The sequence below is a fragment of the Phycodurus eques genome, chromosome 20 (genome assembly GCF_024500275.1).
Source record: "Phycodurus eques isolate BA_2022a chromosome 20, UOR_Pequ_1.1, whole genome shotgun sequence".
Classification (NCBI taxonomy): Eukaryota; Metazoa; Chordata; class Actinopteri; order Syngnathiformes; family Syngnathidae; genus Phycodurus; species Phycodurus eques.
In genome coordinates, this window is record NC_084544.1 from 868,689 (window position 1) to 892,754 (window position 24,066).

Consider the following 24,066-nt stretch of genomic DNA (forward strand, 5'->3'; position numbering starts at 1 on the left):
GGTGAGCTTTTGGCTTTGATGTGAAGAAGAGGAGAAACCTTTTCTCAGAGGAGCGTTCAGCATCGCCGGGCTGTTCGGATGCACTTGAAGTTCGTCAGTCTCGTTAAGAGTTGTTAAACTTGTTAAGCGTGCGCCTTTCAACTCGTGCGTGGGTGTGTATTTAGGTGCTTGTGTAAATGTGTAGATATTATGTGGTTACGTTGGTGTGTTAAAACAAATAACCGTTATACAAACAACATGAAATAAAGAGGCATGTAAAATCTGTAGATTTAGAACAATAAAAACCAATAAATGGGACAAGCCGTAAGTCGCAACAACTGTTATAAAAAAACAGCAGCATAATTACATGCGAGTTATGCATGCCCAAATCAACTTTTAAGTAACTATTACTGTACATTTAAAACTCATTCACTATCAGTCCTCCATGTTAACATGGATATTTGAATTCAACAGCCGTCAATGGCAGCGAATGAGTTTAATATAAGAGCACTCACTGTCCAATGAAAAGCATGCATCGCCACAGAGTCAGTTTTTCTTTTTATTTCAGTATAAACAAAAAAGCAATATTATGCTTCCGATAGACACATTTAAAAAAATATATATAAAACATTATTATATTAAGATAAGAGATTGAATAAATAAATCAAATGATCAAAAAGTCAAATTGAGGCTAAACATTAAAAACCTGTACGTCCCAATTCAGTAAAAACGTAAAAGTAAATAAATAGACTTTACTAATCCTGTGACAACTAAAAATAACTAACAAAAATGAGTTTTTCTCTCTTTGTTTCAGTAAAAAAACAAACAAACAGTAAAGTTTATTCAGTAAAAACAGTATCATGCTTCCTAGGCATGCATAAAATATATACAAATGTTTGGCAAATCACATAATTGCACACACTTTCGGCACAATAGTTTATTTTCATCCAATAAAATGGTTGTGTAAAAATATTGTTACTCATCAGCAATTTAACTAACTTTTAAACTTTTAAATTCAGATTCAAATACATTATCTTTCATCTTTTTATTGTTTTTAGTCTGTTCGAAGTGACCAGAGAGCTTCCCGATCACTGACGTGCAGCTACAATATTGTGGTTAATAATTCATCACCGAGTGGATCAATTGAGTCAAAATACACCTCCAAGTATGCATAATAACTCATTGATGGCGACTAGTTTGTGTTGTAAAGCATAAAAAAAATGTGGGCGTGTGCGTATCGTCACAAATATGAGTCAATATGCTCCAACACACACACACACACACACACACGCGCGCACACACAGACACAGTCACTGTGCTACATGTTCGGCTAGAAAGAAACTCCTGCGTCTGTGGCTGTGACATCATCTGGCTGCTCAAAGTCCAGTCCGTCTATCCGGCTTAGAGCTGCGGGCACACTTAATTTAACACACACACACACACACACACACAGGTGGCTGACGCTTGTCGAGACTGTCGGATTATTGCGGACGACTTCCCTTTGACAATGTGGATCTTCGGCGTCCCTCCTCCGCGCTCACCTTGCCGCCAGCACGCCGGCCGCCTCTGACTGTAGCGGCGGAGGAGGGATGAGCTCGGCGGCGGCGGCGTACCGACGGTTCCTCCAGGACTTGGAGGACAAACGAGGTAGACGACGCGTTTAACTTTGAGCAGCTTTCCAGTTGTGAAATGAGGAAACGGAGCACGTTGCTCCGACCGTGTGGTGAATCAGCGTCAGCTGAGGGTTGGGCAGGAAAAAAATGATGTCATACCTGCTCTTCAGGAGTCCTTCTAAATGTCATTCCATTTGACGTTAAATGTCCCGACGACCGTATAAGAGCTTTCTGTTGTTTAGGGTTGGGCGATATGGACTTCAAGTAAAATTGTTTTATTTTATTTTTTTCACCAAATATTCAGTTTCTACAATCAATGTTTTTTTTTTTTTTTTTTTTGCCATTTGCCATTTGCCAATATATTAATCAGAACAAGTCTTACGTTTTGTATTTTTTTTTTCTCTTCTGTGATTTGCTTCATTTCTCCTGATTGCAAACACGATTTAAAATTTTGAGCTCACATCAACTTCCATAGAAATAACTAGGCTTTACACTATCAGGATTTTTGGGACTGATCAGCGAGTTTAAAAAACCGATAACTAATCACCGAGCCGATGTCTTCATTCTCTAGTCCAGTGTTCCAAGAGCAATCTTCAGGGGAGCTGTGGGAAATTATCAAATTTTACATAACTGCTCAAAAAATTATTAATTTACAAGAAATGTATATTTGTTCCTCTATTTATGCCAGTGAAGCATAGTGACAGACAAGCATAGTGACAGACAGAACAAATAAATGCTATTTTATTAGATGGCAGGAAGTACATGCAGTAATGACTGTGTATCTACTTTTTGCGACATTTTTGCTTGTTGGTGTGCCGTGAGATTTTTCAATTGTAAAATATGTGCCTTGGCTCCATAAAGGTTGGAAATCACTGCTCCGGTCAGCTCATGTACTCTAATCATTCAGATCCAACCAACATGACATGACAGAAATAATGGTAGCTAACTTACTGTAGTTGAATTACTTTATTGTAATTAAATTACTTCACACACCAAAACTTTAGAGCATGATCGACATAACGCCGGTACAACCGCTTAGTGCTAGCACTAGCTTGCTAGGCTACATAACATTTTGTTGCCTGCGTGCGAGCCGTATCTTATTAAAAGTACGTGAACATGCCTTAAATGAACGTAATCTCCCGAGCACCGGTGACCACCAACACACTTTTTTCCCCCATTTTGTTCTTGTGATACACATGTCGTGATGTCGTCGTCATGGTAACGAGTGTATCCGCTCGCGTTTGAGTTGACAAGATAAAGCCCAGTGATCATAAAAGACGGGATGTGGTGGTATCGGAATACAAGATTTTATAGCAGTATTCTGACAAACCCAAATTTGTCTTGTAGTCTGATCCATGCATTCCATGTCGTCTGTCTCAGACGTTGTCTGTCACACAGCGCCGACATGTTTTAAAAAAAAAAAAAAAAAAAAAAAAAAAAAGTTTTAAGTTTATAGGTTGTCAGATATTTACAGTAGTACGTCAAAAGACACGCGACAAGGCTAAAACTAAACATAACATTTACTGAACATAAAACAACACAGTTACATGTGTATTTACAACAACCATGTAGATTTAATTTAAATAACCCGTTTACCTTAATGCTAACAAACAATGCAAAATGTCATAGACAGGCTAACAAATATGATTGTTTTTGTGCCGTTCCAATTTAAGCAACGGATATTGAATTGATTTGCCTTTTATTGTTTTTGTATAATAGTATACGCAACAAAAATCGAGTATTTCTCCTGCAAGGTAAAGTAAAACATTTAAGTGCACATAAAAAAAAAAAAACATTCAAACTGTGGAGCAACACATGTAGACAGATAACACGACAATACTAAGAACAGGCTAAGAGTGATTCATTTTAAGATGGCTTACAGAGGAATAACTTCTGTCTGTATTGTACTGCCCATTTAAATTATTTTATTTTATTTATTTATTTTAATTTACATACATTAGTCTAATAGTAGAAGTGCCAACGTCCTTTTTGAACACTTTTGGGAAAACGAAAAATCAACAAATTAACAAACAAGAACTGCGTTGATTCAACCTTTGCGGAATACCATGACCTGGAGGACTGATAATCGACACAGACATAAAGAAGACATCCAATCTTTAGCTAACACATGGGTATTTTTTCATTGATATAGTGACAGTAAGTTACTTATGACTTGGGGTAATTATGCTGTAAGGCTAACAATCCAAATTGAACTTTAATTTTATTCTTAATTTATTTATTATTATTTTTTTTTTACCTCATCTACAGATGAGCTGGCCCATCTGTCCCTTTTTTTTTTTTTTTTTTTACCTGCGCTAATTGTTTACGTTAGCTGTCTGCTTTGGCGGTTGACACTAGATCCCACGCGCACGATTCGCCACAAAAGACGAGTGGCGGATGTTTGGTTTTCAGTGTCGGGTGACGCCATTAGTGTGGCAGCAGCTAAGCGCACGTAGCGCCGCTTGGTGTCTCGTCTTTGTGGTCTCATCCTTTTTTGTCTGTTGAAAGTGAGTCGGGTATGGTGAATGGGAACACTTTCTGAAAAACACTTGACCGCACACTTGTTTGCTAGGTATGCTAGTCACGCAACAGCTGTGCTCTACGTGAGTTTTAACTGGTCTTTTTTATTTTTTATTTTGGTCTTTCACATCACACCTGCTAGTATCTCATGCATAAAGTCACGCAAACATTAGCTACGGAGCTAGCATTTCCGTCCAAAGTGATGAAAACGGCATAAGATGTCAGGGTAACACATTAGCGCAGTAACCCGTAAGGATGTCCCGATACAACTTTTTTACTTCCGATACGATACTGCAGCCTTGAGCCTTGGCCGATACCAATATTAATCCGATACGATATCAGCACAAATCATACATACTTTTACTTATTTTGTACAACCCCAATTCCAATGAAGTTGGGACGTTGTGTTAAACATAAATAAAAACAGAATACAATGATTTGCAACTCATGTTCGACCTATATTGAATTGAATACACGACAAAGACAAGATATTTAATGTTCAAACTGATCAACTTGATTGTTTTTAGCAAATAATCATGAACTTTGAATTTTCTGGCTGCAACACGTTCCAAAAAAGCTGGGACAGGCTCGTGTTTACCACTGTGTTAGGTCACCTTTTCTTTGAACAACATTCAATCAACGTTTGGGAACTGAGGAGACTCATTGTTGAAGCTTTGTGGGTGGAATTCTTTCCCATTCTTGCTCGATGTACAGCTTCAGCCGTTCAACAATCCGGGGTCTCCGTAGTCGTATTTGACGCTTCATAATGCGCCACACATTTTCAATAGGATGGACAGGTCTGGACTGCAGGCAGGCAAGTCTATTACTCTTTTACTACGAAGCCACGCTGTTGTAACACGTGCAGAATGTGGTTTGGCATTGTCTTGCTGAAATAAGCAGGGGCGTCCATGAAAAAGATGTTGCTTGGATGGCGGCATATGTTTGTCCAAAACCTGTATGTACCGGTCAGCATTAATAGTGCGTTCACAGATGTGTAAGTTACCCATGCCATTGGCACTAACAGCCCCATACCATCACAAATGCTGGCTTTTGAACTTTGCGTCCATAACAGTCCAGATGGTTCTTTTCCTCTTTGGCCCGGAGGACACGACGTCCACAATTCAGGGAAGCTCCTTTTCTACCCAATCGCGGCGCCCACCTGTTCCCAATGAGCCTGTGCACCTGCGGGATGTTCCAAACAGCTGTTTGATGAGCGTTCCTCAACTTTCTCACTCATTTTTTTTTTTTCCACCTGTCCCAGCTTTTTTGGAACGTGTTGCAGCCATAAAATTCGAAGTTAATGATTATTTGCTAAAATCAATAAAGTTGATCAGTTTGAACATGAAATATTTTGTCTTTGTCGTGTATTCAATTAAATATAGGTTGAACATGATTTGCAAATCATTGTATTCTGTTTTTATTTGTTTAACACAACGTCCCAACTTCATTGGAATTGGGGTTATTGTATGGAACGTTAGAGAACAATAGTCAGCAACAGTAGGTATGACGAAAAACGGACCCATTTATTATTAACCAATTGGTTACATAAAGTTTAACCTTAAGAATACACTAAGAGAACACTTTAGCGTAACTTTTTTTGTATGACATGGCTCAGATTGGTACAATGTTGTGCTATGCTCATAGAATAGCCACCGACAGTATTTTGATCTTTTTTGTCCCTCTGTGTTTATCTACACTAGCTTGGCTCCTTTTGTTGTTCCGCTCCTCATGTATGGGCTAATGTTTGTTTTTCAGGTTCATGTGCCTGTGACCATGTTAGCATAACCTGTTATCATACCGTGACTTCCTTGAAGTTGCCTACATGGTAGGAGCTGTGTTACTTATCATATCTGTCACTTTTAGTTCAAGTTTGTGTGTACCGTTGTGCTATGTGGCTAAAGTAGCTCAGATGCTATGCTAACATTTTAGCATAACACATTAATGTAATATTTTAGTATAGGTGTGTGGAACATTTTAGAGGTTTCTGACAAGTCAGTACGTTTTTCTAGCTATGTGCCATATGGTTGTGTAAGCTAAAAAGTTAGCGCAACAGATTAGCATAGCATTTTAGCATAGGTGTGTGTAACATGCTTGAATTTTCCAACAGCAGAGCATTTTAGCATAGGTTTGTGTAACATGCTTGAATTTTCCAACAGCAGAGCATTTTAGCATAGGTGTGTGTGTAACATCCTACAGGGAAATTTTAGCATAACGTGTTAGCATTAACACAGGCTAACATATTAGCATAATATGTTAGCATAGTATTTTAGCATAGTTGTGCATGACATGCTGTCATGAGAGCGACGCTGTTTCGCATACTGTACATATATACTGTACAGTACTGATATATTTGCAAGAAAGCGGTTAAAAATGTTTCAGCACCAAGCCCGGCGCTTTCTCATATTAACTCTGTTTCAAATGTACTTCAGCTCGTTTAGGCGGTCACTTGAGACAACTCATTTTCCGCACAGTATTGACATTTTACTAACATTTTTCCAAAAGACTTACTAAAAATAGTGCCGCACCTCCATGCACCGCAGCCCGTTTAGGCGGTTACTTGACACCACTCTGTGTCTTGCATATATACACATTGGTAAACTCCAAGCAACTTTATTAGCTCTAGTGCCGACACAAGACGTGTTTTGTCCGGCGTCTCAAGGCAGTCATATGAGGGCTTTTTGGACTTTTGCAGTTAAGCTAACATTAACGGCATTGTCACGGCTGTGTCATGAGTTTATTTTCTGGCAAGCCGCAGTCATGTGGGTTCAAAGCCAGGTCCAATTGGATTAAGGGGGATTGCAAGCCTCAATGTTTGGATTGTGTATAAAAAAAAAAACAAAAACAAAAAAACAACAGCCTTGCATCATGCACTATGCCTTGTTTGCTAACGGTCTGATGCGATTACGCTAACCGCGTCTGACTGTGCTCGTGCGGTTGTGATGTTAGCCAGGCGGAACGTGACTGTTAGCATTGTTTAGCGGCTGGACTTTACAAGCTGGTTGATCAGGTTATGTAAACGTTCTTTCAAGCGCTAATATCTGCAGCTAGGTTTTGTTAATGCAGAGCTTTTGAGACACTTCTTCATGTTAGGGTTTTTAACCTGTGTCAGGTTTTCATGTTTGGGTTTCAAGCAAACGTTAGAGTTTGATTTAGGGTTATACACTAAGCTTTCAAGCCAGGTTTAGTTTTTTTTAAGATGGGGTTAGGGTTTAAAGTTGGGTTTCAAGACAGGGTTTGGGTTTCAATCTAGGCTTTTCAAGCCAGGTTTAAGGATTCAAGCAATTGTTAGGTTTTCAAATGAATGTTTCAAACCAGGGTTAAGGTTTTAAATGAGGCTTTTTAGCCTGAATTAGTGTTTCAAACTGGGGTTGGGTTTTAAATGAACATTTGAAACCTGGGTTACCGTTTCAAATTACGGCTTCAAGCCAGAGTCAATGGTTACAGGTCAGGGTTGGGGTGTCAAACCGTGCCGCCTATAAATAACCCGACTAACCTATTTACAAGAATCTATTAAAAATGGTACTGCATCAAACCTAACTCAAGTTTGCAGTACCCAGCGACCCGTTTCGGCAGTCACATGGCACCAATGTTTGACCGTATATTGTACAACCATTATGACAACTGTCCCCAATTAGTAGTGAAAGAAGAGCCGTGGATGGACAGACACTTTATGCTTCTTTTGTCCGTCACATGCTCTCCAAGTGGATCACACTGATTGTAGCAGCAATAAATTGTTTTATTGCGCTGGTGGTGGTCGTCATAGCAACAGCATGTAAAATGCCCACCAGAGTCTAGATGCCATCCCTCCAATTTCCTGCTCATCATCTGACTCTGCCTGAGGTACCGTTTGTAGTTCCACCCCCAAATTTTTGTTCTCTGCCGTTTCGTGCGTTTCCACTAGAAGTACGTAAGTGGCAAGTGGCAGACGATGGTTTCAAGACAGGGCTAGAGTTTCAAATTAGGGGTAGGGATTCAAAGTAGGTTTTCATGCCTAGATCAAGGTTTCACATTTGGGTTTCAAGAAAAGTTCACCACAAAGGTTAGGGTTTTAAACTAGAACTAGGCTTTTAAAGTATGGTTGCAAGACAAAGTGTTTCCGGTTAGGGTTTCCAACGAAAGGACGAAAGGTTAAGGCTTCAAATGAGTGATTCTGGTCAGATTTTAGGTTTCAAGACATGGTTTAGGTTTCAAAGTCAGGTTAGAGTTTCAAAGAAGAGCATCAAGACGCTGTTGGGCTATCCAGTCAGGATTTCAAACCAGGTTTAGGGTTTCAAAGGAGGACTCCAAGACTGGGTTTGAGTATCCAATTAGGGTTTCAAGCATAGGTTAGGGTTTGAAATTTTGATTTCAAAGTAGGGTTTCAAGCCAGTGTTGGGGTTTGAAAGTAAGGATTTAAAGCTTGATTTTCAAATTAGGGTTTCAAAGTTGGGCTTGAAGTCTTTCAAATGAAGGTCAACAGATCTTGTTGCTTACCAACTCGTTGCAACTCGCAAGCATGTTGCCAGGAGCCGCGTAACAGATGTGTGCATCGTGATAAGCGAGTTTTGTTTTGCTTTTTCGCTTATCAGCGGCGCGACACTTGTGGGCGTGACCCGCGCTCGTTCTGTCACAGCACCAATTATAGAGCCTACGGCGCCTCCCGCAGCCCGACCCCGCGGCCCGCTCTGTCTAACGCCACCAACGTGAGAACAATCTGTTCACACGTTACCCGCCGCATGTTATGTCGTGTGTGGGCGCTCGTTAAAACGGGATTACAGTCAGACTTCTAATGTAATCACATCCTCCATTGATCATGTGCGCCCGTCAGGCATTCCCGACACGGCGGCGAAGTTCCTGCTTGGCCACATTATGACTTTGTTGTGTGGAGTCAGTTGGATGCCACTGTTTTTACATACCGACACATTCCTAACCGAGCTAATACTAACACATTTAAAAAAAAAAAAAAAAAAAAAAAAATTGAAAGTGACCCAACTTGAACTGTACATGCTTTCTCTTTCAATTTTGCAGCAGCTCGTTTAAGCGGTTAACTACAATGGAGCTACACACATGCGCGCGCACACGCAAGCTCCACGTGCAACGTCCTGCAGACATAAACAAACACGGTTGAACCTGACGCATAAAACCAAGCCGTTGGGTCAGCGTGGCTTCCTGATGGTTTTAACTCGACACTTTTACTAGCGCGAGCGTTCGGGCGTGGCCACACCGCTATAAACATTCATCAGCGAGCGCTCGTGACGTCACGGCCGCCCCCGACGACGCCTTAACTAACTGCTGTGTCGGGGGGCGGGGTCAAGCGGTGCACTGAAAGACCCGAGGACGGGATCCTAACGGAGGCGTGCCCATGGAAACCCCAATAGCTGGGATTAAAATGGAGGGCCCGGTTGCCGTGGTGTCATTTGATTCTCGTGTATTTGTGTGCACCCTTCACATTCTTTGCCCCCCTTCATCCCCTTCACTTCGCCTTTTCCCATCGCTGACCTTCTCTGCCCGATGTTTTTTCTTCGTCGCTCTCACGGCCCCCCGTGAACATTTCTCGTTGTGACGCTGGCACAAATGCGTTCTCTGCTCTTTACGTGCTACTGATGGGCGATCTTCGCTGTCGCCTTTCGAATAGACGGCGGCCCGTTAAGGCAGTCGTTCGACACCATCCTGTGTTTGACATATTTACATAGTATTGACATATTTATAAGAAACCTGTTCCAAATGGTCCAGCACCAAACTTGGCTTTTTTCCTGTTAATGTTAACTTCTGGATATGGACTTGGAAAAAGATATTTAACACTTTGTTTTAAAAAATATATGTACTGTAAATTACTGGGTATTTACTAGAAAGCTGCTCAAAATGGTTGTCTTTTTCTCATGTTAAAGCTGTTTCAAATATACCACAGGCCGTTTAGGCAGTCATTTGACACTGTTCTGTGTTTTACACGTATAATCGATATGGAGATATTTACGAGAAATCTTTTCTGATGGGTCCAGTACCAAATTCAATTTGTTTTCTCCTGTTATCCCAGTCTGGAACATACCGTAGCCCATTATTTAGGCAGTCATTTGAAACCACTGTGTTTTAGTTACACATCTGCCAGAAATGAAACCCTATAAAGACTTGCCAGACTTCACTGTCTTTTCTAACTTTTTTAACACGTTCCCAACAAACTAGAGACAAAAATCAAACATCCAAAACCAAAGTTGACTCTTTTCCCTGTTAACTCCCTGCCGCAGCTCATTTAACTTGGCTGATAGATGTGAAATCTTGACACAGATGCACCATAAGCAAACATCCAATCCACAAGATAAGTTCCTTCCCAAACAAATACGGATCAATCAACCAACTTTCTCCTCCTGAAAAAAGTTTGAGTGAAGCTTCTCTTTTCTCTCGAGGTTATAAATCTGCGTTTTCCGCGGTCTCCTCCCTGCTTTCCCACCGTCGGGCTCCCATTCAGGGATTCTCCGTGCGGTCCTACTTTGACCCCCACCCGGCGCCCCCTTCTCTTCTCCTCTCTGCCGGCTTTGATGTTTGACCGATAACACGAGAGCCACGTCAACGTGTCGACAATCTCACAGGCTCCGAGCGCTATTGCTAATGCTAATGCCGATGCTAACTTCCGGCAGGTTAGAGCATCTTGCGTGGTAAAGGTCAGGATGACTTCCTGTTTGTGTTTTCGGCGCACACGCAAATCAAACACAATCACGTGTCGTCACTCGACATTGAGCCGCCACTTCACTTGATTACGTCGGAAAGTGAAGGCGACCCCGGGGGGGGAAGGAGACAAAAACAAGCGTCAGAATAAACTGCTTGTGTCTTGATTGTGTTGTGCTGCGCAGGCTGAGACAAAGAACTCTGGTAAATCGAGTTTGTTGACTGGCAACAAGAGCCCCGGCCTCCCGTAAACGTTTACGGCGCTCCTGCATCGGCCTTTTGAGTTCACTTCAGGCCCAAAGCATGCACACGTGCATTATGGCTTTAAAATAAATGTTTCGATTTTTTTTCCCCCAATAAAATCTGATTTTGGATTTGAATCGATTTCCCTCACTTCACCTCCAGAAAATATTCTGGAGGTATATTCTTTACCATTTTAGGTGGGTCGCAGACCGCTAGTAAATAAATGACATGTATTCCTGTTGCGATTTATTTTCTTTTTTTTCCCGGTACTGTACAGAGGCGTACCCAGGTCCCACGCAGAACATCGTAGGAAAGCGACAAGAAATGTTATTTCCTTTTGCTCTCTAACCACTAGTTCACTCTGTAAACAGATAGAATGCAGCTCAACCTTTGGTTGGCGGATATGTCAAGCAATATGCCTAAAGCAGCATCTATAATAGAATATACTGTACATGTGCACTTAGAGGCTATTTTTAAACCCCAAAAGTTCTTTATTGTTCTTAACTTCTACGAAGGTGGGCTGCGACTTGGCACCAAATGGAAAATGCGGGTCCAAGGGTGACAAGACTTGAGAACCACTCGTCGAGGCCCGGTGTTAGCATTTAGCTTTAGCTACAAAGTTAGTAGGACTTGTCTGGAGGCATTCTGGGCTGTCCCCTATTTAATGGGTGCGTGTGTGTGTGTGTGTGTGTGTGTGTGTGTGTGTGTTGAATGTTTGTGTGTTGAGGCTTGCTAATCCACACTTGTCACTTTGTGCGGGGGTCATGCTCCTTGTAATCTCTTAATGGCCTCTCGGGGTGACTTGTCTGTCTGCTTGCTAACTTCCTGCTAAGCTCAGCCTGTCAAAACATAACATAACCTGACTGTCACTTCACTCACCCACAAATTGCTTCTTTGCCAAAACTATCTTTCCAAGTCCCTCTTCGTATCGTGCATCCGTGCGATTAGCCGAGCCGTCGCTCCGAGCTCGATTGCTCATGCCCGTTTGACCCGCCGATGCCAAACTCATCGCCCGGGTGGTCGGTCATCTGTCACTATATATCAACACTTCATCAAATATTAACAGAGGAGGACAGCTGTGTGTTTTCTATCGGGATCAGGTTGCCCCCTATGTGCTAAACGTGGTACTGCATGGGAGCTGAGGCTGAGGCAGGCTGCAAAGTTTTCCAAAATGTTCTCCAATTTTGGGCACATGATGTTTTTACGTATTAAGATGAGATTTTCTGTTTTATGTATCGTTTAGCCCATTCAGAGATGAGTGAGTGCGGTGCCGCTATGTGAACCACTACACCACAACTGACTCAATTGGGGTTTGTCGTGCCATTTAGTTTTGAGCCGAAACGCTACATCAAACTGATTTCCTAAAAACAAGAAGGATGGATGGATACTTTATTTATCCCCACTGGGAAATTCAGTCAAAAGGTTGATGTACTTTGCTAAAAGGAATTTTTTACATATCAACCTTTCATATAACATGATTTAGTTTGTGTTATTGTATTATTTTATAATCTTTCATTCACTGGAGAATTTGCTGCTCGCGTTAATGCTAACAGTCAAAGCAAAACACCATCGACGGGTTAACGAAACTAGCATCGATGGATGTTCCAGTAGTTATACCCCTTTAAGCAACGGATATTTGAACACAAATGGTGGAGAAACATGTAGACAGATAATATAACAATACTCACAGGCGTGTATTCTTTATCTTCTGCGAAAACGACATTCTACTGTAGCTTACTGACTCACTTAGTTGTGAAACACTTTGTGTATTATGTATGGCTGTATTATACTGCCCCCTTATGGGCATTGCGTGAACATCAGAAGGTGCACAATGATGAATGAACAAAGCATGAAATCATGATGCACAAACTATTGAATTCTTTACGTTCTATTTAATGTGATTTCTGTATGTGTATATAAAGTACAATACTTGAGTGTAGGCATAGCTTTCTAGTAGCACGGTGGAACGGCAACTGGGCTATCACAGTGACAATCGAATAATTGATGTTGACGGTAGAAGTGTGTATGAGTGCAGTATATGTGCAGGTGACGTTTAAAGTGACGGTGCACACACTTGGTGACAGTGTATTGCATTTTTTGCAGCAGTTTTATTTGAGTGGATTACATTGAAGGTTAGAGGATACCTCAGCCCTTTTCCTCATCCTGCTCGTCATATTTCCTGCCATCATCATCATCTTCCTCGTCCTTTCGCACAGCTGTCATTGTGAGTTTTTGTTTTTTGCAGCATCTCCGTTATCGTGTCAGCGCGACCTCGCTACGCGGTCCCTGCGACGGACGCTGACGGGGCCGATTCGGAGTGGCGGTGAAAGGTGCGCCGAAGGGATATGAGGCACTTGAATGTCGTTGTGTAGTTTCCACGCGCGGAGAATGTGTCACAATAGGCGGCATTGTGCGAGCGGGTGAGAAGCGGTGACATGTTTTCGTCCCCAATGAATGAAAGGAGCCATTCACTTCACCACACAATACAAAGCTTACAATTGTGCTCTTTTTCTGGGTTCGTGTTACTTTTGCTCCTGTTTTGAGTCCACAAAGCCAAAAATATTCACTTAAATCCACCGTGACATAGTGGTGATTGCGTGCATTAGGTGTGCAATCTCAAGAGGTTCCACACAAAAAAGGTAATGATGCTAACTTTTGACGGCTATTCATGTACAAATGTTTGCTATTTTTGTTTTCAGTGCAGTTGTGGACCACCACTGCTGGAAAAAGTCTCAAACTCAAAAGTTGTCTGTTAGTACCATGTGACTTTGTACCTGTAGTCTCTTCTGCCCCACTGTGGCGAGCAGCGGTGCAACCTTTTGCCACATTTCTTGTCTCACTTCTCGCAATTTTTATTTTTCTTTTCTTTTTCAATAAGTGCTTCTGTTGCTCTTCTTCTGGTTTTATGCAGTAATTTATGAATGCGGTCCTTTAACGATAAGAATTGCTTGCTGATGATGGTGTGTTGTCGCTGTAATTCCTAAAAACAAAAGCACTGGTGAGCACGACATCCACCAAGGCTTGTTGTCGCCTGTAATTATTTACATCATCACCTCAGCTCCATTTTCATACACACGTTTCTCATGCATGCCATGTTTTTATTGCTGTTGTTATAATTTTTTTTTTTTTTTTTTTTTTAAAGCACATTAGCCATTTGAAACCGTCTCTCCTCCAGGGGGCGCTATCATAGGTATAGTGGGGGCTAATCCTCGATTGCAATAACTTTTACAACAATTGAGAAATATATTTTTTTGTGTTGATTTTTGTGGTTCTTTTCAATGCGATATCTTTTATTGATCCTCAGTGGGTAAATTCAGGTGTAATAGCAGTTGTAAAATACTAACTAACTAGAAAAATAAATAAATATTCATTTGTAATAAAAAATAATCGTCTTGAAAAATCAAACTAACACTCCTGCAGCGCCTCGTCTGTGTCTTCAGCGTCAACTTTGGCAGTCCTTGTGTTGGCTGCTTGCTGTTCCGCCATTGGCCTGTTGGCGGTGTCAAGGTGCATCAAGTTGTGGTCAGATTACTGAGAAAAGAAGTTCAATGAAAATAAAGCCATTTTACCAAATGGTAGCCAGATTTGGTGGCATTCCATAGAAGGGAATTTCCACCAGGTCCTGATCAAACTTTTGATTTTCATTTACATATAAAGTAGCAAATTTGAATAAAATCTGATGACACTTGACAGAGTTACAAAGATGCTTTTTGATGTATATCAATCGACTGATATATTGTTTGTTGCTCCCCCAAACGTTCAAACACTTCTTTCCGAGGTGCGAGTAAGAGGAGACGATCGGTCGCTCCCTGACGCCGGTTGACTCGCTTTGTTTTGACGGCCGTGATCGGCGTCATAGTCAGCAGACGCACAAAGATAGACTCAAGCTAAATATCACAGCCGGGATGCGTCAGTCTGCTCGTGGCAACGCCGACCAAAACCAAAACGCACGCACTTCAGGCACTACTCCTTAACCCCCCCCCGTTACTGTATATGTGGGTAGGTTTAAAAAGATTACAATGGTTATTATAATAAAAGAAAAGGGGAAAATGAGGCCAGCAAAAGACATTTAATTCAGGGCAGGGATAGCAGGGGACTCAACCTTTGAATTGAAACCAACCAATTCAAATGGTGTCACGTTAGTTTGTGTGTGTGTGTGTGTGTGCGTGGCATACACTCATTTTTTTCTCGCACGATAAGATACTTATATCAATAAGTTTATTCATTCTGTGAGGGAAATGTAAAAGTGAGTTATAGTGCTGGCAGGTGCACAGGAAGTGCAGTTTGTGGCTTCCTGCTTTTGAGTTTCGTTCATCCAAACGCCGTCCGGCAGCTTGATTGGCAGAACTGGAATTTGCTGTGGCGGGCGAGAGAGAGAGAGAGAGAGAGAGAGAGAGAGAGAGTGAGAGCAAGAGCAACCCCATGGAGAGAAGGACTGTGCACTTGTTAAGCTGGCCCCTTTTGCGTTCGTGGTCCCGAGAGATGCTTTCGTCTTCTTTTGGATCCTAACCGGGCGTCTTTTTGAGGAGGAGCATGGACTTCCTGTGTGACCCGGACGTCATGGCGCCCATCCTGGTGGTGACGGTGCACTTCCTCACGGCGGCCGGATTTTGGTTCTACCGCCGCCGTCATCGTCAGCGTCTCCTCGCGCCGCTTGTGCTTGAAGGAGGTAATAACTGCCCGGACAGGAAGGAAGGAAATAGATCTTGTCATATCAGACATCGGCGCAATGCACTTCCTGTTGAGTCTCCACCCACTTTCTGATTTCACCAACTGTCACGCTTTTAGCATGTTATAGCATCCCATTACCTCTTAATTAGCTTTTGCGTCGCATGTCCTATTAGCTTTTTGGCCTTTCAGGAATAGACACCTGTTGCCTTGTCAGGTTTTAGCATGTAGCATCAGCACCCGAGGCTTGCTACCCTGCGACCATGTCACTGTTCTATTTTTAAGGCAGACACATTGTTTCTCCTGTTACATTAAAACACTCCACGTATGAGTATTTGCTCGTGCTCCATCTCCATATTTGGATCCAAAAGTGAGGCCACACTTTATCAGACGCTTTGTTCAACTGTTGGCTGCTTGCACCGTGAGCTCTTGATGCAAGTGGACCTCCTGTGAGCCACTCGTGTATTTTTCACTTATACATTTTTTGGCTGCATCAATAAGTATATCTGCACAGGCTAAGGAGAGGTACTTTTAAATAATAATAATTTAAAAAAAAAAGTCTAACAGCAATTAGTTTTGATAACTCATTTGTTGTATGCTTTCTTGTCATTGTACCCCAGGGCTGTAGCCTAGGGCCCATTCAATTTCTCGCCCAAACTCAACTGGGTAGGCTCTAGCACACCTGTGACACTGACCACAACATTTGGTACACCTGCACCATCTGTGCTTGGCCCTAGTAGTTTTCTCTTAACAGCAAATTCTTCTTATTTGTGGCTTCTTCTTGCTTGTTTAATACCAAATTCCTCATTTATCCTTTCATTGTGTTTGTTTATATTGTCCCGCATATCCAGCACTCAGCCGGAACCTCCAGCTCAGGTCACATTGCAGGCTTAGCGCCTTAAGCCCATTTGGCATTTGTTGCTTTTGCTTGAGACACGCGACTGGTTTGATCTGCTTGCAATGTGATTGGCTCAAATGGTAGCTCAGCACCTTGGCGAGGGAGGCGAAACACATACTGAGCTCTCAGGGCTGTGAGGTTGCCTTTTATGGTGCAGAGGTACCTAATGTTGTGGTCGTTACGGTCCAGAAGTGATAAAGGGAGGAAGTAGTTTATGAGAGAAATGTTAAGGAGAGATGTTTTACCCACAATTTAAAACAGTTCCCAGGTGTTTAAATTGCATTTCTGTGGGATCCTTTTGTCAAAATACTCCCAAAATCGAGAACATAACTAATCACACCCCCAACTGCATCAACAGTACCACTAAGCAATAAACTATGTGCCGCTTAGCAGACGCTAATGCTAAAATGTGTACCCAACAAAACTCAGTGCAGCACTTCTCACTTGATGTTGTGGTTCACTCTACTGCATCCAGACTGCAAATAAATGGGGCTTGCGCCAAGTCATCACAGGCTAATTTAACTGGACTCTGATTGTCACTCAAAAGGAATCATCACAAATGGCCAGTGGAATAGGCAAATAGAAGATTTACTTGGTTATTTTCACATTGGCCGGCACGGTGGGAGACTGGTTAGCACAGCTGCCTCACAGTTCTGGGGACCGGGGTTCAAATCCCGGCCCCGCCTGTGTGGAGTTTGCATGTTCTCCCCCGTGCCTGGGTGGGTTTTCTCCGGGCACTCCGGTTTCCTCCCACATCCCAAAAACATGCATTTTAGGTTAATCGGGGGCTCTAAATTGCCCGTAGGTATGATTGTGAGTTTATATATGCCTTCGGATTGGCTGGCGACCGGTTCAGGGTGTACCCCGCCTCCCGCCCGAAGATAGCTGGGATAGGCTCTGGCAGCCCGCGACCCTAGTGAGGAGAAGCGGTGGAGAAAATGGATGGAAATTGATTTTCACATTGCACTCCAGAGACACAACTATTAGAATACACGACATTAAAAAGTCACTTTTACGTAATATGTAATTTGATCTGAATAGAAAACTACAAGGAGCCTTGAGACGCAGCCCTGAGGGACAGCGACATCACAGCAGACAACAGATTTAACTTGCTTATACTTCTTAAGGCAGACTTTGGTTCCCTATGAAGTGGCCTGTGACTAAATGAGTCTTTAAAATATAATCTTGTTTTGTTTTCTAGAACCGTCAGTAGAAATACGAGTGATATCTATCTAGCGATCAATCGATCGATCGACAGTGTGTACAATGCACTCCCAGCATGTTTCTCCTGTAGGGCCACATGGGGGCAGAGTTTGTTGCATGCTCATCTGATGACAAGCTAATGAATTGGAGGCCGCTTAGTAGTGCGGACAGCATGTGGGTGGCTTGTTGTTCAGCTTCACGCAGGATGAGAAGACTGACTGATGCAGGAGCGCCGAAACTGAAAAAGGAAAAGAAGGCACGAAGCCAGGGAGATCGGCAGAGGATGGGCAAGCGAGGGAGATCAGAGCGAGAGGGGCGCTAATCTGAGTGGCTTCGGCGGGCTTCTGTTTTCCGTCAGTGAGGCCAGACAGGTAGCAGCTACGGAAAACAAAGAGGGAAAGATGGGAGTAGCTGGGAGGAAAAGGGAGGCTGTGTGACTTGTGTGCATGTGGCAGTTGTCAACGGATGATGTCACTTCCTGTTTTGGCTCTGCATCCGCAGGCCTTATATCCTATAGATCGTTTTTGATATACACTTACTACGCTACTGCGTTTTAATGTTGGTCATGATGGTGGTGCTTGAAGTATTTTTCGAGGTGGTAGTTTGGGTCAAACGTTTGCGAAGCACTATTCTCGAGCCTCTTGCCGACGTCACTTCCTGTTTTGACCCGGCATTCTCGGCCGCGCTGACTCGCTGCTGCCGCCTCTCTCCTGCTAGGCTCTGTTTCGCTTCAGACGTGACACAGCAGAATTCCTCTGGCCGGGAAAGGCGTCGGGAGGCGAGCGAGGCGGAGCTTCTGGGGGTGAAGGACGACGGTCGCCGGCTTCTGAAATTAGGGACAATTATTGGCCTGGTTCAACTGCGGGCTGGCCGTGAAGGCTGAGAGCTGCTTGATGAGGAAAAGAGAGAACAGAGAGAGGTTTCAAAGGTAACAGCAGCTGTAAAAATAGAACTTTGTGAACGTGGCAGAAGGGGGTTTCAGGATGAGGAAGTGCCCCGCAGAGGCTCGACCAGCTGATCTCTGCAGAGGGAGCGAGGGAAGGCGGGCGGGGGAGGTGAAGTCATTGAGCTGAGGGGTGTGGCCAGAGGAGATGAGAGGAGGCGCCCTGACACAACACGTGCGGAGAGCGCTACGCACGCAGCGCCGACGGGCCGGCGGGAGGGGACGGCTGAGGGGGGTCGCCGGACGAAAGGGGGCGGATCGGGACGAGCCGCGGACGCTCGTTTGTGGACTATGTGGCCCGACTACAGGAACGAGTTTCGACTCAACTCGCACCTCTACTCGCGCATGTGCTGTGCAGGTTGGTGTGCGTCTGATGTGGGGGTGTGTGTTATGAGTTATGAGTGAGTGGGAGAGAAAGTGAGTGTCCATGTGTGGGCTAATTAGCATTAGAGGGTGTGTATGAGTGTGAGTAACTGTGTGTGTGTATCAAAGTAATAGTGTGTGTTTGAGAGAGAGAGAGCGAGTGTGTGTGTGCGTTAGTGGTGTGTGAACAATACTCCCCCCCTTGTCTTATGAATGAGTGCCAATGTGTGCCTGTTGCCTCGACACTGTGATGGTGTATACACACACACACTTACTTTATGACCATATACCATTTGTGTGTGTGACGTCTAAAATGTCCCAAAAGCATATTTGCGCTCAGCTGAGCCACCCGGGCAGCAGGTTTGGGAAGCAAGGCGTGTTGCAGTGTACTTGAAACTATGTCGCAAGCGCCTGTTGAAATACGCTCGCTCGGCCTGCTTGCTTCTATGTAAACTCTACGTGCATGCATACATTGACTTTGATACAATTGAGATGTCTAACCCTGCTTAATCCTCCATCCAACGTCCTCCAGGTCAGAAATCCTCTCTAATTACTGTAGGAGCAGTTGAAGGTTTTTAGAGCCTCTTGTAAGTGTGCATGTGTGTGTGTTGATGTCTGTGTGTGCACGTGCATAAGGAGGAAGTGATAACGTCCATCTCCATATGGCTTGGCACTTTGTCTCCGTAGCAACAGTTAAACACCACGGCCCACGGAGTCTTGTTGTTTCCGCGCTGCTGTGCTCTTCAAGCCAAACATACATGAAGTATTTTTTTATTAGGAGCCACCACTTGTAAGTCAAGGCGCCGCTGTCCATAAAAAAAATAACTCATTCCGGTTTTTCCTGAGTTTTAGAGTCATCACTTTTTCCAAAAAGTCAGATTTCAGTGACCTAAGCGGACAACAGGCCAAAACACCAAATGTTTAAAACAAAAAAACAAAACAGTAGATTTAAATGTGTTGTACAAACATGAGGAAAGAAGAAAGGAAAGTACATGAGTTTCTCCCAGATGGAATGATGTCACATGGAGATATAGGAAAGGAAGATTGTTTCCAGCATTGTGTGTGTGTGTGTGTGGGGGGGGGGCGTGGGGGGTAGAAAGATAACACATTGGTGGCCCAGCATCTACTTCTATTCTCAGAACAAATGCCTCACCCCTGTGGACCGCAATGGGTGTCTTGGAACAAGATTGACTCGTGCGACAAAACACAAGACAGACCTCCGCCAAGGCTCTACAATCCTAAATTGGATCAGTGCAAAATAGTTTTGCATCCACACGCTCATCTGTGTATTAGCTGGCGTAATGGAGGCATGCACAGATAGAACAAATGGGGTTCCGGTATTGACCCCTGGGGAACACCACAGGTCATGGCAAATTTGGTGTGTGAGACGTTACCAAACTCAACAAAGACACTACAATCCTAATTTGGATTAGCATTAAATTGTACATTTACACACAGACACACCTCCTTTATACATTAGTCTATGTCTAGAAAGCTTCAAGCATTATGCACATATGTATCCTCAGGCCAGTAGTTTTTATATAAAGCAAAAAGATCATCACAAAAGAGAGGGAATACAATATGTAAATAAATATTGCTACGTACAGTGATATGAAAGTGTTTGACCCCTTATTTTCTTACGTGTTTGTCACACTTAAGTTTCCCATCATCAAACAAATTTAATTAGTCAAAGACAACACAAGTAAACACAAAATGCAATTTGAAATGTTAAAAATAAATTATTATTACATTTTTATTATTCAACCCCCATTATAAACTTTATTTGCAAATGTTGAATAACAAAAGTTACATAAAATAAAAAAACACACATAAAATAACAAATGTAAAGAATAAATGATGCTGATAAAGTAGTAGTAGTAATGTAGTATTATTGTTTTGGGAAAATGTACAAATGGTCGATAGACCATTTGTACATAGACCCTATACAATAATACATTCAAATTAATAATAATAAATGCAATTTACCATGACATAAGATAATAAATAAAAATGAATAAGTAAAAGACATGTATGAAAGTATAATAATAATAATGGTTAATATTTGTTTTTTGTTTTTGGAACATGTACAAATGTTCAGTAGCTCTTTAAAAATACAAATACATTATCTTAAAATAATACATGAGTAAAATAAAGTGAAAATAAGTAAAATGTTAAATAAAATTCTAAAAACAATAAAATAGTAGAATAACAAATAATGAAAGTAAAATGAAAATCAATAGCAAATATTTAAGTGAAGAAAAGGTGATTAAAGAAATATAAAATAGCTGCTTGTGCTGTTTGATTTTTGTTTTTTGTGTTGGCTCATTGCTAAGTTTGGAAGCATTGCAACTAGTGCTGTAGCTATTCAACAGTATTTGAATCGATTATTCTATCAATTTTGCTTTGACCTTTTTTGTCATCGAATTATTATATATTCAATTTATCGTTGCTGCCCAAATCTGCATGTAGCTAATTACAGGACAATTATTACAAAAAAAATATATAAATTAATAATACCAGACCTACACCAACATTTTATTTTATTGTTACACAAAGCAGTTAAGCCAGAAAACTTCCTCGGCTGAGGTCACAATCTTAAAAGTGGGCTGATCAATGCGTGGTCACTGACGGACATCTGACTTCACGCTGTCTTGAGTCTTACGTGTGACTTGGCAGAGTGAGCGCTACAATGTGCTACTCAAGCGTGTGAGCAAAAACAATTACTGTCCATTATCCACAATGCAAGCTCTTCCCGAATCCCGCAAATTTACCAGAAAAGATGTTTGTGTATGTGTGTGGCGACTGAGGGCAAATCCAACCAACGGCAGAATGAAAGAAAATGTTTTGGATGATGTCATTAACTCTCCTCCTCTCTCGATTCCCTCCAGACGAGCGCGACAGAGTGCAGAAGAAGACCTTCACAAAGTGGGTCAACAAGCACCTCATCAAGGTACACTCATCCCGCCCGCATGCGCGATCGCCGTTCACCACTCACGTAATCGCGCTTTATTCTGGGCTCTTTATCAAACCTGCTAAAATGCCGCAAAATGGCACCAAAGCTCCGTCCGATGTAAAAATCGGGGCCGATCACATCATTTTCAGCTGATTGTTGTCATTTGACAAATATTATACTTTTTTTTTTTTTCTTTTCTTTTCTTTTTTGAATTTTTAAAGTTGACAAATTGACAAAATAATCCTGAGGTTGCCCGACATTTTCAGGAGGGATGTCACTTTTGGTTTTTAGCTATTGGCGGCAGGTCTCGGTCCCGAACCGCCGTCAATATGGCCGTTTGCCGTACGTGGACTAGCCCGCTCACCGGCCGCTTTATTCGGCACGCAGTCGAATTCAACGAGATTCAGTGTTACCGACAGCTGGTAGCACGTAGCGCATTAACACGTGCTCTGCTGCTTGTGCCACAGCTGTCAAGTGCAATGTGTAACCTTGCGCACACGCACACGAGCTGGCGGTGGAGCGGAACGGCACGCAGGGTGTCCGTGTCACAAGACTGATGAACGAAGCGTCCGTCTGACCCCGTAACTGTAAACTGTGAGGCAAGTGTGCTGACAGCGGCCGCTGGCGCACGTCCTGCAAGTCAATATCGGCGAGCTAGCGTGCCAATGTAGGTCACAGACCACCAAACGGCGGTTAGCATGACTGAGCTTTTTTAAGTGAGTGCTGGGATGTTGCTATGCATTTGCAATTAAAAAAAATATATATATGGTCACACTCTATGGACTAAAAGAGAAGGAAAAAATAAACAAACGACAGTTGGGATAGAAGGAAAAATAGCAACAACAAAAAAGTGACTAAAATATACATATACAGTATATATCTAATTAAAAAAAGAAACCATTAAAAGTAATAAATTAGAATAAAGCTATAATTTATTATTCTAATATATATTAGAATAAACAAAATCTAATTCAAAAATAATAAAAGCAGTAAATTAAAATGAAACTAAAATGTATTCAATTCTGATGCACTTTCAAGAATTAAGCAATTAAAATCTCGAAAAATCAGAAAAGCAATAAATGAAAGTAAAACCATAAAATAATTTAAATTCTCTAAATTATAATACATGAATTGATAGGATCCAACTCAATCCAAGGATTGAACTCAATTCATTTACTGTTAATTAAAATATATTGTAAAGTAAAACAGTAGATTAAAAGGTGTTAAATCTAAATAAAACAATGAAGACGATAATGTTGGCTAATCACATATACCTCAGTAACCCCCAGATAGTGTGCACTTATGCCCCCTAGTGGTGGCTGTGGCAATGACAAAAATAAAAGCACAGCCATCTGCAACACAAGAATAATAAATTATTAAACAATCCAAGAAAATAACCTACAGAAACTCATCCAAAGCCTCCAAACGTCGACACTGAAGCACAGAAAGCTGGCCAGCCTCCACCTTCCGGCTGAGTGACATCATCGTCTCCCGTTTGCTCAATGTTGCAAATATACACACACCGTAAGGTGAATGTTTCCGCTGCACAAGTGTGTGCATGCAAATCCAGTAGAAGTGGAAGTTGGGTTTCAAACTCCTAGAATTGCTTGAAAGCAGAGTGACTCATCAGAGCTAATAAAAGTGACAACAGACAATTAAGTAACATTTGCCGAAAGCCATAAAGAGCTCTTCGTGTCCGTTTAAATGTCAGCGACACGTCCTAAACGAGAGCCAGCTCTCATGAAAACATTGATGTTGAGGAAGGTTCCGGTAAGCTGCTGTCAGTCCTTAAAGCGCCTTTCACCTTATTATCCACAAAAAGACCTGCAAGGAGACATACCGTAATACTTGCTGTATATGTGGTAGATGGTATAAATTTGGCCGACAATATAGTTTTGGACTCGACTAACCAATCGCAATAACGCTTGTTGATGATGTCATGGTATCGGCCTCAGCGTGAAAACATGCGTCTACGTCCAACAGAAAAACTGAAAAATGCAATATCTCCACATTACAGTTTATTATTATGACAATTTGCAATTTG

The 24,066-nt window shown here is 42.1% G+C and overlaps 1 protein-coding gene across 5 annotated transcripts in view; it reads left to right on the forward strand.

Moving 5' to 3' along the window:
- macf1a (microtubule actin crosslinking factor 1a) overlaps nucleotides 1-24,066 on the forward strand; it is a 143,951-nt gene that overhangs the window by 23,131 nt on the left and 96,754 nt on the right. For 2 of the 5 annotated variants that reach the window (XM_061665101.1, XM_061665103.1), the window contains one exon: nucleotides 21,958-22,019. In XM_061665101.1, coding sequence (XP_061521085.1) covers nucleotides 21,958-22,019 — 62 coding nt within the window. Of the gene's footprint in view, nucleotides 1-1,254; nucleotides 1,627-15,355; nucleotides 15,664-17,915; nucleotides 19,065-21,957; nucleotides 22,020-24,066 lie in introns of those variants that run through there. The other 3 variants (XM_061665105.1, XM_061665102.1, XM_061665104.1) reach the window with 3 other exon arrangements.